Source organism: Ipomoea nil, unplaced genomic scaffold (genome assembly GCF_001879475.1).
Source record: "Ipomoea nil cultivar Tokyo-kokei standard unplaced genomic scaffold, Asagao_1.1 scaffold2537, whole genome shotgun sequence".
NCBI classification, from domain to species: Eukaryota; Viridiplantae; Streptophyta; class Magnoliopsida; order Solanales; family Convolvulaceae; genus Ipomoea; species Ipomoea nil.
The window spans coordinates 1,441,573-1,454,745 of NW_017618965.1; the positions used below are offsets into that span (position 1 = coordinate 1,441,573).

Consider the following 13,173-nt stretch of genomic DNA (forward strand, 5'->3'; position numbering starts at 1 on the left):
TGCTTCTCATTTATGTGCCGGTCCTTTAGCGATAATTCATACAACTTTTCTTTCACCAGTTGAAGGATTGTCTAAACATGTTATGACTGAACTTAGATAATTTGATTTATAAGCTGCCTACGTACTCCTATGAAGGAAATCAAGTCAAACGTAGTTCAAATGATATTTTTTATAAAGTAGAGACGTTCACAGTTTAGACTCATGCGTGCCAGAGCGTCTATGATTTGGGCCCACCCATAGACAAAGCGAGATGCATTAGCAGTTTAACCACGTGCTGCATTTTTGGTGGATGAGTCATTCATCATATCTTCACGACTTGTGCTGACACCCCAACTCTAAGGGTGGTAAAGCTTTAGGAACTGTAGACACTTAAATTTTGATAAATATTGATTATTTATCAATATTAGTATATTTGAAATATTTTGGAAAATATTGATATTATCTAATTTGTTAACTAGATAATATCAAAAGAGTTTGAGCTTATCAAAACTCTCTATCCTACAACTATAAATAGTGCATTTCATTTCTATGTAATCACACGCATCCTAGGAAAAAAATCATAGAAAGAACTCTGAAGCTTATTCAGATATCACAATAAAAATTTGATACTGAAAGTAAAAGCCCCTCGTCCATAATGGTCATGCCTATGCCTATTGATCCAAACCTCCATTGAAGATCAAGCCATTTGAACCCGGAGGCCCTTCAAAAATAACAAGCTATATATACAAGCCCTTCTTTGAAGTTTAAGCCACTTGAAACCCGGAGGCCCTTCAATGGTGGAGTGTTCAAGGCATCAATTGAAGAATCAGAGGAAATCCAGCTCTATTGAAGATCAAGCCATTTGAACCCAGAGGCCCTTCAAGAAGAACAAGCTATATATACAAGCCCTTCTTTGAAGATCAAGCCACTTGAAACCCGGAGGCCCTTCAATGGTGGAGTGTTCAAGGCATCAATTGAAGAATCATAGGAAATCCAGAGACTTGTACCCACAACGCATTGATACTCAATGTAAACTAGAATTTTGAATTTTAAAATATATATTCAATATTCTTTGTTCACAAATTGGCACGCCCAGTGAGACAGCTCTACCTCTCATCTCTTCATAGGCACTTTAAACCGGTATGGGGGTAAACCCCATATGAAATTTGAAATGGAGGAGGCTAAATGATACTCCTTGACACGAGTTGAAAATGCCTCATATCTTTCAAGACTCCTTGGAAAGAGTTGAAACGGCCTTATATCTTTACGTTGTAGTGTCGAGACTTTCTTGCACTACATACTTTCAAGTGTTATATGCTCTCAAGTGGTGTACAAGCAAGTCTCGAGGGGGCATTTGTAGACACTTAAATTTTGATAAATATTGATTATTTATCAATATTAGTATATTTGAGTATATTTGAAATATTTTGGATAATATTGATATTATCTAATTTGTTAATTAGATAATATCAAAAGAGTTTGAGCTTATCAAAACTCTCTATCCTACAACTATAAATAGTGCATTTCATTTCTATGTAATCACACACATCCTAGGAAAAAAATCATAGAAAGAACTCTGAAGCTTATTCAGAGATCACAATAAAAATGCGATACTGAAAGTAAAAGTGTAACACCCCTGATTTTCAAGACATTTAAAACTTAATAATAAAGGTAACATCTCATTAAATCCCAAAACGTAACATAAGTGTACGGGGTGCTATGCCACACCTGGGCTAGAGAACCCAGGTGCACAGGCTGTCTAACTACTATCCTCTGAAATATAAATGCATAATATGGCACGCAGGCCGAAAGGGAAACTATACTACTTCTACGCTCCAGTTCTAGCGCGCTCCAGTGCTCTAATCCTCTGTGCCTGAAAGCCAAATATATCTGTTCAGCGAGAGATGTTGGTAACCCACTCCAACGCGTTGAAATACAATACATATAGAGATATATATAGATATACGAAAACCATTTTGAGCATGAAGATATATCCTACGAACTCTAGCTTTAAAACCAGGAATGACTCGACAGATAAGGTCAGACACAAGCAACAGTTATAACGAGCATATGCAGTTCACAACAGATAAGGCGGGTAAGGCAGAGCATAAACAATGATCATAACCCAACATGAACAATCCCCAATATAAATCCCATAGTCACATCCCCCAAGACACTCATAATCACCACTCGTCCATATCACCACACATAACGCACGTTGTTGGCGCCACAGGACCACTCGCATGCCCATACATGCGGGTCAGCGCATATAGCTCTGACACAGCCCCACAGCACCATGCCCCGTATCGCAACACGGGGAGGCCGATCGCAACCGACCGATGAACCGCAGCTCATCATAATGTTTGATCGCAACCAAACAGTGGACCGCAGCCCAAGAGAGTGTGTTATCTGACTGTAGCCAGGAATTCCCATATGACTACAGCCAGCCTCTGAACCGCAGCTCAGGAAAGATGTCACCTGATTGCAGCCAGGAATTCCCATCTGACTACAACCAGCTTCTGGACCGCAGCCCAGGATACCGTCATCCGACTATAGCCAGGAATTCCCATCTGACCATAGCCGGCTTCTGAACCGCAGCTCAGGATAACCAATCCGATCGCAACCGAATTGGGGTAACACGCACACATAACACATAGCAAGCACATGCAACCCACATTACACATTGGGAAGGGGGATAAAGCGTATAACAACCTTATGCGTGATCCATCACGTACTAAGAATAGTCCTAAGGGGTTCATACTTCTTCCACCAAGGTCAACGGGATACCAAGTCAACTAGCATGCAATATAATAGACTCATAAACCTACGGACGGTACCCGAAATATCAAACTAGACATAGGCACGACAAACGGGGTCCGTTGGGACGCCACAGGGATCGGGGAAACATCAAACGGGGAAGCCGTGGTCCCGAGGGGGGGAAAATTCCAGCGGGTAGCCGGTGGGTGGGGGGTCCACCCGCCGGCTGCCCGCCGGTAACGCTGTTCCGGGCAGCGGGTGCCCGGCGGGCAGCTGCCCGCCCGCCGGCTGCCCGCTGCCAGAGCTGCCCGTGAACGCCGCGGGTAGGTGGCGGGTCCCCTACCCCCACCTACCCCCCCACTGACTCTTTTCATCACTTTTCACCCCGGGAACCGATGTGGAACCCGAAACCATGCTTAGACACTTTTCAACGTAATTAACGACAACACATAGACAATTAACGGATCAAATACGATAAACGAACGACACATAACCTATCATGCTTTTCTAATCATAATCAACACCCAAACATGCGATTTCCCCACCCGATAATCCAAGAATAATATCATACGATACAACCTAGGGTTCTAATCACTTTTATATCAACAAGAATACAATTCGTCTTCTTATTGCAAGATTCGGTAGGAACAACACATAGTCATCAAGGATACCAATTAATCATCAAAAACATCATAATCATCAAGAACAACACATAATCATCAAAACCCCAATTAATCATCAAGAACATCATAATTATCAAGAAACTCCCAATATCAAGATTATCAAGATTCCTCATGGAATCATTATATCGACATCAATAATAATCATCATCAATCGCCATTTACAAAAATATGGGGGAAACCCTAAGGGGAAATCATAGCTATGAAAATAGGTTTTGTTGAGACATGGGTTACCTCTTAGCCTTAATTAATTCCTTGGCTATGAAGGATCTTTCTTTAAGCTTTCTTGCTTTCTTGATTTCTTCTAAGGGAATTCTTGGAGCTCTCCTGGGGCGATGGGGCGTTTAGGCGTGTGGGAGGGGGGTTCTAGGTGCTCCCTGAGTTCCCTATTTATAGATCCAAGGGTTTATTTAGAGTTTATTCCTATTGGGTTTAGGGGTTGGGTTTATATAATTGGGCCTGTGGGCTATGGTGGCCTTTTTCCCTAATTAACCATTACAGTTTATTCTTTCTCCTGGGTTATTAATTAATTAATTAATTAATCAGTTGGTTTTAGGATCCGTAACATGGGGTGTTACACTCTCCCCCCCTTAACAGGAAGCTTCGTCCCCGAAGCTTGGCCCTGGTGTCAAAAAGAAAGGAAAGTTTTCCCTTAGTTACCTGGAGTAAACAGCTCGGGGTACCGCTCCTTCATTGTGTCCTTAAGTTCCCATGTGGCTTCCTCGGTCCCGTGGTTGGTCCAGAGAACCTTCACCATTTCCACGACTTGGTTCCGGGTATTTCTTATTTTGGTATCCAGGATTCTTACGGGTTTCTCTTCGTATACTAGTGACTCGTCGAGGTCCACGGTCTCGTGTTGGAGTACGTGGCTTGGATCGTGTATGTATTTCTTTAGCTGAGATACGTGGAACACGTTGTGTACTCGTTCTAGCTCGACGGGTAAGGCGAGACGGTAGGCCAAGTCTCCGATTCTCTTCACGATTTCGTACGGGCCGATGAACCGGGGGCTGAGTTTTCCTTTTCTCCCGAATCTCATTACCCCTCGTGTGGGCGAGATCCTTAGCCAGATCTTGTCCCCGAGGCTGAATTCGGCTTGCTTCCTTTTTAGGTCGGCGTACGACTTCTGGCGGTCTTGGGCGGCCTTCATCCTTTCCTGGATGTGTTTGACCTTAGCTATGGTGTCTTGTAGGTATTGGGGGCCCAGTGTTACCGGGTTGACCATATCTTCCCAGCATAATGGGGTTCTACATCTCTGACCATACAGTGCTTCATATGGTGCCATGCGAATGCTCGCGTGGTAGCTGTTGTTGTACGAGAACTCGATGAGGTCTAGGTGTTCTTCCCACGTCCCTCGGAAGTCAAGCGCGTAGGCTCTTAGCATGCCTTCGAGGGTTTGGATGGTTCTTTCGGTTTGGCCGTCTGTGGTGGGGTGAAAGGCTGTCCTTAGCTTTAGTTGCGTCCCCAACGCCGCTTGTAGTGATTTCCAGAATTGCGAGAGGAATCTGGAATCTCGGTCGGACACAATGTTCCGGGGAACTCCGTGGTATTTTACTACCCGGTTTACGTAAGCTTGGGCTAGCTGCGTCATCGTCCATGTTTCTTTCATGGCAATGAACCGCGCTGTCTTGGTGAGTCGATCCACTATGACCCAGATTTTATCCTTACCGGTTTTCGTTGGGGGTAGTCCTCCGACAAAGTCCATGGATATGGAATCCCATTTTCCTTGTGGTATTTCAAGGGGTTGTACGAGTCCCTTGGGCTTGCATCGTTCGGCTTTTACCTTTTGGCAATTCAGGCACTTGGCCACAAAGTCTGCGACTTCCTTTTTCATATTCGGCCACCAAAATGATTTCTTTATGTCTTGGTATAATTTGTCACCGCCTGGGTGGACGGAGTAAGGGGAGTTGTGTCCTTCCCCCAAGATCTGCTGTTTCAAGTGGGGGTGCGTTGAGGGTACACACCACCTCCCTTCGTAGCGGAGGCTGCCGTCTGGATGTGCTTCGAAGGGGCCCTCTTTCCCTCGAGTCAGGTCGCGGCGGATTTTATCTAGTTCCGGGTCCTGTTGTTGTCCTGATTTGATTTCCTCGAAGAGGGTGGGCACGGCCTGTGTGTTGAGTAGATAGGCATTGGGGCGAGTTTGTCCCTGCTCTATTATTTCCAAGTGTAGCCTTTGGAAGTCCCTGTACAGATGGTCCGGTAGGACCCACGTGGTGTTAAGGGAATGATTTGTCTTTCGGCTTAGGGCATCCGCCACCACGTTGGCTTTTCCCTCGTGGTATTGAATGTCTAGGTCGTAGTCCTTTATGAGTTCCAGCCATCTTCGTTGTCTCATGTTTAAGTCCTTTTGAGTGAAAATGTACTTCAGGCTCTTATGGTCGATGTAGATCTTGCATTGTACTCCATACAGGTAGTGCCTCCAAATTTTCAGTGCGAATACGATAGCGGCTAGCTCGAGGTCATGGGTGGGGTAATTTTCTTCGTGGGTTTTGAGTTGCCTGGATGCGTAAGCTATTACCTTGCCATTTTGCATTAGTACGCATCCTAACCCCTTCTTGGATGCGTCGCTGTAGACTTCAAACCCTTCCGATCCGGAGGGTATGGCTAGCACGGGTGCAGTGGTTAGTTTATCCTTTAGTGCTTGGAAGGCCGAGTTGCAGCCGTTGTCCCAACGGAAGGGGGTTTCCTTTTTCATGAGCTTAATGAGGGGTTGGGCTATCTTGGTGAAGTCGGGTACGAATCTCCTGTAGTAGCCTACTAGACCTAAGAAGCTTCGGACTTCCGAGAGTGAGTTCGGCGTGGTCCATTCTTTAACGGCGCGAACCTTAGCGGGGTCCACCCTAATCCCTTCCTTGGTTATCACGTGGCCCAAGAAGGCTACGCTGTCTTGCCAGAATTCGCACTTGGAGAATTTAGCGTAGAGTTGGTTCTCCCTAAGGGTTTGCAGAGATATGCGTAGGTGCTTCTCATGTTCTTCTTTATTTCGGGAGTAGACTAGGATGTCGTCAATGAACACGATGACGAAGTCATCCAGGTGGGGTCGGAATACTCGATTCATGAGGTCCATGAATATGGCAGGCGCGTTAGTGTGGCCAAAAGGCATTACGGTAAACTCGTAGTGGCCGTAGCGTGTCCGGAAGGCCGTTTTCTGGATGTCCGGTTTGGCCACTTGGATCTGGTGATACCCGGATCTTAGGTCGATCTTCGAGAATACCCCTGCCCCTTTGAGTTGGTCAAATAAGTCATCTATTCGGGGAAGGGGGTACATGTTCTTTATAGTAACTTGGTTGAGTTCCCGGTAGTCGATGCACAGGCGCATGCTCCCATCCTTTTTCTTAACGAATAGTACCAGTGCTCCCCATGGAGAGGTGCTGGGTCGGATGTAACCCTTGTCTAGCAGTTCTTGGAGTTGTGTTTTCAGTTCCTTCATTTCCTTTGGTGCTAGCCGGTAGGGTGGTTTAGAGATCGGGGCGGCGCCCGGCATGAGGTCTATGGTGAACTCGACCTCTCTGGTCGGGGGTGCCCCGGGAATCTTGTCTGGGAAGACGTCGGTGAACTCGTTCACCACTGGGATGGCTTGTGGTTCGGGCGTTTTGGCGTTGAGGTCTTCGACTGAGCATAAGAAGACCTCGTTTCCTTGGCCCAGATACTTCTTAATTTTCATCATGTTTATCAGCTTGATCCCTGGATCCTGGCGGGCACTGCGGTACGACACCCTCTTACCGTTTGGCCCTCGTAGGACCACTTTCTGCTCTCCGCACAGGATTTGCGCTTGGAACTTCCCTAGCCAATCCATGCCCAAAATTACTTGCATCCCATCCAATTGAAACTGGATCAGATCGCTGGGAAATTCCACTCCCTGAATGGTGATCATTACATGCTCGTACATGCGATCACATTTTATGACCTCGCCTGAGGCCACCTTGACTTGGAGTCGTACCTTGGTGGTGGCGTTAAGACCGAGCTGGGCGGCGAACTCGGTTGCTATGAATGAGTTGGTAGCCCCTGAGTCGAATAATATGACAGCTGGGGTGGCGTGCACTAGGAAGGTTCCGGAGACTACGTTGCTATCTCCGATCCTGGCCTTGCTTAGGGTGAGGATTTTTCCCCGGGTAGTCGGCGTGATGGTTTGGTCAAGTGGGGCGGTTTTGGGGTTCTTAGCTTCCTTGGCGAGAATAGGACAACTTTCTTCGGGTTTCCTTTTATACCCCAGTTGCATCCCTGGAGGCGGGTCCGCTACCTGTTGTAGCTGACATGCCTTGGCATAGGCCTCTCCGAGGGTCTTCGGTTCTTGGGCGGCCAAGGACCTCTGATGTTCGGGCTTAAGGCCCGTTAGGAACTTCCTGACTTTGATCCCTTCGATGGGTACTATCTCGGGGGCGAGGCGAGCCAGTCGGCAGAATCGTCGGTAGTATTCTGAGACCAGGGCCGCCCCCTGTCTTAGATTGAGGAATTCCTCGCACATGGCGGCCTTCAGGTGGTTGGGGTAGAACTGTTCTCGTAACCGCGTCTTTAAGTCCTCCCAGTTGAATTTGGGGTCTTGCTCGTACTTAGGCCCCTTGCGGGCCCACCAGTCGTCGGCCTCGTGCTTGAAATAGAAGGAGGCTATCCTGACCCGGTGGCGTTCGGGGCATTGGGTCGTCCTGAACACCTTGTCGAATGTCTCAATCCATTCCTCGAGGGTTGTGGGGTCTTCGTCTCCCGAGAGGGTGGGTGGTCGATGTGCCGAGACTTGGTGGTGGATTTCCAAGTTCTCGTCTGTCGGCAGAGGTTGGGGTACGATAGTACTTAGTGCCTGGGCAATTTGGGTCAGGCGTTGTAGGGCCTGAGTCAAGATTTCTTGAGAGGGGTGTCCCGGTGTTCCTGACTGTTTCTTCTTAGGTGCCATTCCTGGCGATTAAAGGTCGGTGTTATTTTGTGTTTTAATCTTGATATAATAAGTGGGGGAAGGGGTTCCTAATATTAGAGAGGGATAAAGTGAGGGGAGGTTATGTGTAGGTTTCACAATCTCACCGCGCGTCCTAAGATTCCTGAGTCCTATGTTCCTAAATACCTAGAGTTCAAGCTTAATATCCTAAAGTCCGGTCTTAAAAGTCTTTTCTTAGGGTCAAACTTAGGCTCTGATACCAACTGTAACACCCCTGATTTTCAAGACATTTAAAACATAATAATAAAGGTAACATCTCATTAAATCCCAAAACGTAACATAAGTGTACGGGGTGCTATGCCACACCTGGGCTAGAGAACCCATGTGCACAGGCTGTCTAACTACTATCCTCTGAAATATAAATGCATAATATGGCACGCAGGCCGAAAGGGAAACTATACTACTTCTACGCTCCAGTTCTAGCGCGCTCCAGTGCTCTAATCCTCTATGCCTGAAAGCCAAATATATCTGTTCAGCGAGAGATGCTGGTAACCCACTCCAACGCGTTGAAATACAATACATATAGAGATATATATAGATATACGAAAACCATTTTGAGCATGAAGATATATCCTACGAACTCTAGCTTTAAAACCGGGAATGACTCGACAGATAAGGTCAGACACAAGCAACAGTTATAATGAGCATATGCAGTTCACAACAGATAAGGCAGGTAAGGCAGAGCATAAACAATGATCATAACCCAACATGAACAATCCCCAATATAAATCCCATAGTCACATCCCCCAAGACACTCATAATCACCACTCGTCCATATCACCACACATAACGCACGTTGTTGGCGCCACAGGACCACTCGCATGCCCATACATGCGGGTCAGCGCATATAGCTCTGACACGGCCCCACAGCACCATGCCCCGTATCGCAACACGGGGAGGCCGATCGCAACCGACCGATGAACCGCAGCTCATCATAATGTTTGATCGCAACCGAACAGTGGACCGCAGCCCAAGAGAGTGTGTTATCTGACTGTAGCCAGGAATTCCCATCTGACTACAGCCAGCCTCTGAACCGCAGCTCAGGAAAGATGTCACCTGATTGCAGCCAGGAATTCCCATCTGACTACAACCAGCTTCTGGACCGCAGCCCAGGATACCGTCATCCGACTACAGCCAGGAATTCCCATCTGACCATAGCCGGCTTCTGAACCGCAGCTCAGGATAACCAATCCGATCGCAACCGAATTGGGGTAACACGCACACATAACACATAGCAAGCACATGCAACCCACATTACACATTGGGAAGGGGGATAAAGCGTATAACAACCTTATGCGTGATCCATCACGTACTAAGAATAGTCCTAAGGGGTTCATACTTCTTCCACCTAGGTCAACGGGATACCAAGTCAACTAGCATGCAATATAATAGACTCACAAACCTACGGATGGTACCCGAAATATCAAACTAGACATAGGCACGACAAACGGGGTCCGTTGGGACGCCACAGGGATCGGGGAAACATCAAACGGGGAAGCCGGGGTCCCGAGGGGGGGAAAATTCCAGCGGGTAGCCGGTGGGTGGGGGGTCCACCCGCCGGCTGCCCGCCGGTAACGCTGTTCCGGGCAGCGGGTGCCCGGCGGGCAGCTGCCCGCCCGCCGGCTGCCCGCTGCCGGAGCTGCCCGTGAACGCCGCGGGTAGGTGGCGGGTCCCCTACCCCCACCTACCCCCCCACTGACTCTTTTCATCACTTTTCGCCCCGGGAACCGATGTGGAACCCGAAACCATGCTTAGACACTTTTCAACGTAATTAACGACAACACATAGACAATTAACGGATCAAATACGATAAACGAACGACACATAACCTATCATGCTTTTCTAATCATAATCAACACCCAAACATGCGATTTCCCCACCCGATAATCCAAGAATAATATCATACGATACAACCTAGGGTTCTAATCACTTTTATATCAACAAGAATACAATTCGTCTTCTTATTGCAAGATTCGGTAGGAACAACACATAGTCATCAAGGATACCAATTAATCATCAAAAACATCATAATCATCAAGAACAACACATAATCATCAAAACCCCAATTAATCATCAAGAACATCATAATTATCAAGAAACTCCCAATATCAAGATTTTCAAGATTCCTCAGGGAATCATTATATCGACATCAATAATAATCATCATCAATCGCCATTTACAACAATATGGGGGAAACCCTAAGGGGAAATCATAGCTATGAAAATAGGTTTTGTTGAGACATGGGTTACCTCTTAGCCTTAATTAATTCCTTGGCTATGAAGGATCTTTCTTTAAGCTTTCTTGCTTTCTTGATTTCTTCTAAGGGAATTCTTGGAGCTCTCCTGGGGCGATGGGGCGTTTAGGCGTGTGGGAGGGGGGTTCTAGGTGCTCCCTGAGTTCCCTATTTATAGATCCAAGGGTTTATTTAGAGTTTATTCCTATTGGGTTTAGGGGTTGGGTTTATATAATTGGGCCTGTGGGCTATGGTGGCCTTTTTCCCTAATTAACCATTACAGTTTATTCTTTCTCCTGGGTTATTAGTTAATTAATTAATTAATCAGTTGGTTTTAGGATCCGTAACACGGGGTGTTACAAAAAACCCCTCCTCCATAATGGTCATGCCTATGCCTATTGATCCAAACCTCCATTGAAGATCAAGCCATTTGAACCCGGAGGCCTTTCAAGAAGAACAAGCTATATATACAAGCCCTTCTTTGAAGATCAAGCCACTTGCAACCCAGAGGCCCTTCAATGGTGGAGTGTTCAAGGCATCAATTGAAGAATCAGAGGAAATCTAGCTCTATTGAAGATCAAGCCATTTGAACCCGGAGGCCCTTCAAGAAAAACAAGCTATATATACAACCCCTTCTTTGAAGATCAAGCCACTTGAAACCCGGAGGCCCTTCAATGGTGGAGTGTTCAAAGCATAAATTGAAGAATCAGAGGAAATCCAGAGACTTGTACCCACAACGCATTGATACTCAATGTAAACTAGAATTTTGAATTTTAAAATATATATTCAATTTTCTTTGTTCACAGGAACCTTCCATTGATTGGACCGATCTTCAAACCATCTTCACTAATCAGCTTGTAAGCCCCACCGGTGTAAACTTCTTGAATCACGTAGGGACCATCCCACCTTGAAGTGAACTTGTGACCGGTTTTTCTCATGACGATGATGGGCCTGCGAACAGCTAGGACTTTGTCCCCAATTTGAAAGGAATGGGTCCTTACCCTTTTGTTAAAAGCTCTAGACATGCGAGCTTGATAGCACTTCAAGCTTTGTTGCGATTGCAGACGTTTTTCATCCAAGGCTTCCAACTCAGCCAAGCGTAACTTAGCATTTTCTTCATCAGTAAGCCCCTCTTGTATAGCCAACCTTAAGGAAGGTATTTGGCGCTCTAGAGGCAAGACCGCTTCTACACCATACACCAAAGAGTATGGAGTGATTTGAGTAGGTGTGCGGTATGTGGTTCTATACGCCCACAAAGCTTCTTCCATTCTGTCATGCCAATCCTTTTCAATTTGGAGACCACTTTCTTCAACAAATTGCATAGGGTCTTGTTAAAAGCTTCAGCAAGTCCATTTGCAGCTGCATAATAAGCTGATGAGTTTCGCTGCTTAAAGTCAAAAAGGTTGCAGATCTTGTCCATCAACTTGTTATCAAAGGGTTTCCCGTTGTCTGTTAAGATATATCGCGGGATACCAAATCGATAGACGATGTGGACACAGAGAAAGTCTGCAACATTTTCTTTCTTCTTCTCCTTCAATGCCACGGCTTCCGCCCACTTTGAAAAGTAATCAGTGGCAGCTAGTATGTAGGCATGCCCTGCAGATGACTTAGGCATAATTGGGCCAACCACATCAAGTCCCCAAGCATCGAATGGCCAAGATGCAACTGTTGGGTGTAGAGGTTCTGGTGGTTGATGGATAAAGTTTGCATGATATTGACAAGCTTGACACCTTCAAGCATAGTCTATGCAATCCTTTACCATTGTAGGCCAATAATATCCCATTCGCTTAATGTAGAAGTGCAACTTGGGACCGGATTGATGTGCACTGCAAACCCCAGAATGAGCTTCTTGCATAGCTTGTAAGGCTTCCTCTTCCACTAAACATCGGAGAAAGACTCCCTCAAATGAACGACGATACAACGTCTCTTTATAGTAGATGAAGCGAGGAGCTCGACGCTTTATATCCACCCTCTTACGTGGATCCTCGGGTAACTTTCCATCAGTGAGGTAGTCAACCAGTGGTTGCCTCCAGTCGTCCTTGCCTATATCATACATTGAGGCAGTAGGGAGTTCAACGGTTTCATCAACTGAGCCGTCTTCATTAAAGATTGGTGGAACCACCCACCTTTGACATACTTGTATTCGGGCTGCAAGATGAGCAATAGTTGAAGCCAATGCGGCTAAGGCGTCAGCTTGCTTGTTTTCTTTCCTCGGTACATGTTCAATTGTGACGTCCCCTAACCATTGCATGAGTATCTTTGCATAGTTGTTATATGGGACTAACTCCGCTTTTTTCACTTCATATAGACCCAACACTTGGTTTATGACCAACTTTGAATCCCCATAAATGTTAATTCTTAGTTGTTTCATGTCAGCCGCTATCTCGAGCCCAAGTATCAGTGCTTGGTACTCAGCAACGTTGTTTGAACATTGTTCGGTCAAGGTGAATGAATATGGCAACACCTCGCCTTCTGGAGTGACGAAGACGACTCCAACACCTGCCCCTTCTCTATGCGAAACTCCATCAAAGTACATCTTCCATGGGGGTAGGACTTCAATGACAAGCACATCTTCATCAGGCAAATCGTCAGACAACTCC

General features: G+C 46.2%; 1 protein-coding gene across 1 annotated transcript; it reads right to left on the reverse strand.

The window, feature by feature from the left end:
* Positions 1-11,373: 11,373 nt before the first annotated feature.
* Positions 11,374-12,188, reverse strand: LOC109153774. Its single transcript, XM_019301637.1, has 3 exons — positions 11,822-12,188; positions 11,615-11,759; positions 11,374-11,524 (listed from the first exon to the last, which is right to left on the reverse strand). The coding sequence occupies exons 1-3, from the start codon at positions 12,186-12,188 to the stop codon at positions 11,374-11,376; spliced, it is 663 nt and encodes a 220-aa protein (XP_019157182.1).
* Between the last annotated feature and the right edge of the window lie 985 nt (positions 12,189-13,173).

Bases quoted from the DNA above. Each gene is read 5' to 3' on its own strand.
- LOC109153774 (XM_019301637.1), bottom strand. From the start codon at position 12,188: ATGCCTAAGTCATCTGCAGGGCATGCCTACATACTAGCTGCCACTGAT. The intron at 11,760-11,821 runs GTATAGAACCAC...TGTATGGTGTAG, and splicing joins ATGGAAGAAGCTTTGTGGGC to AAGCGGTCTTGCCTCTAGAG. The intron at 11,525-11,614 runs GTGCTATCAAGC...AGCTGTTCGCAG, and splicing joins CAATCGCAACAAAGCTTGAA to GCCCATCATCGTCATGAGAA.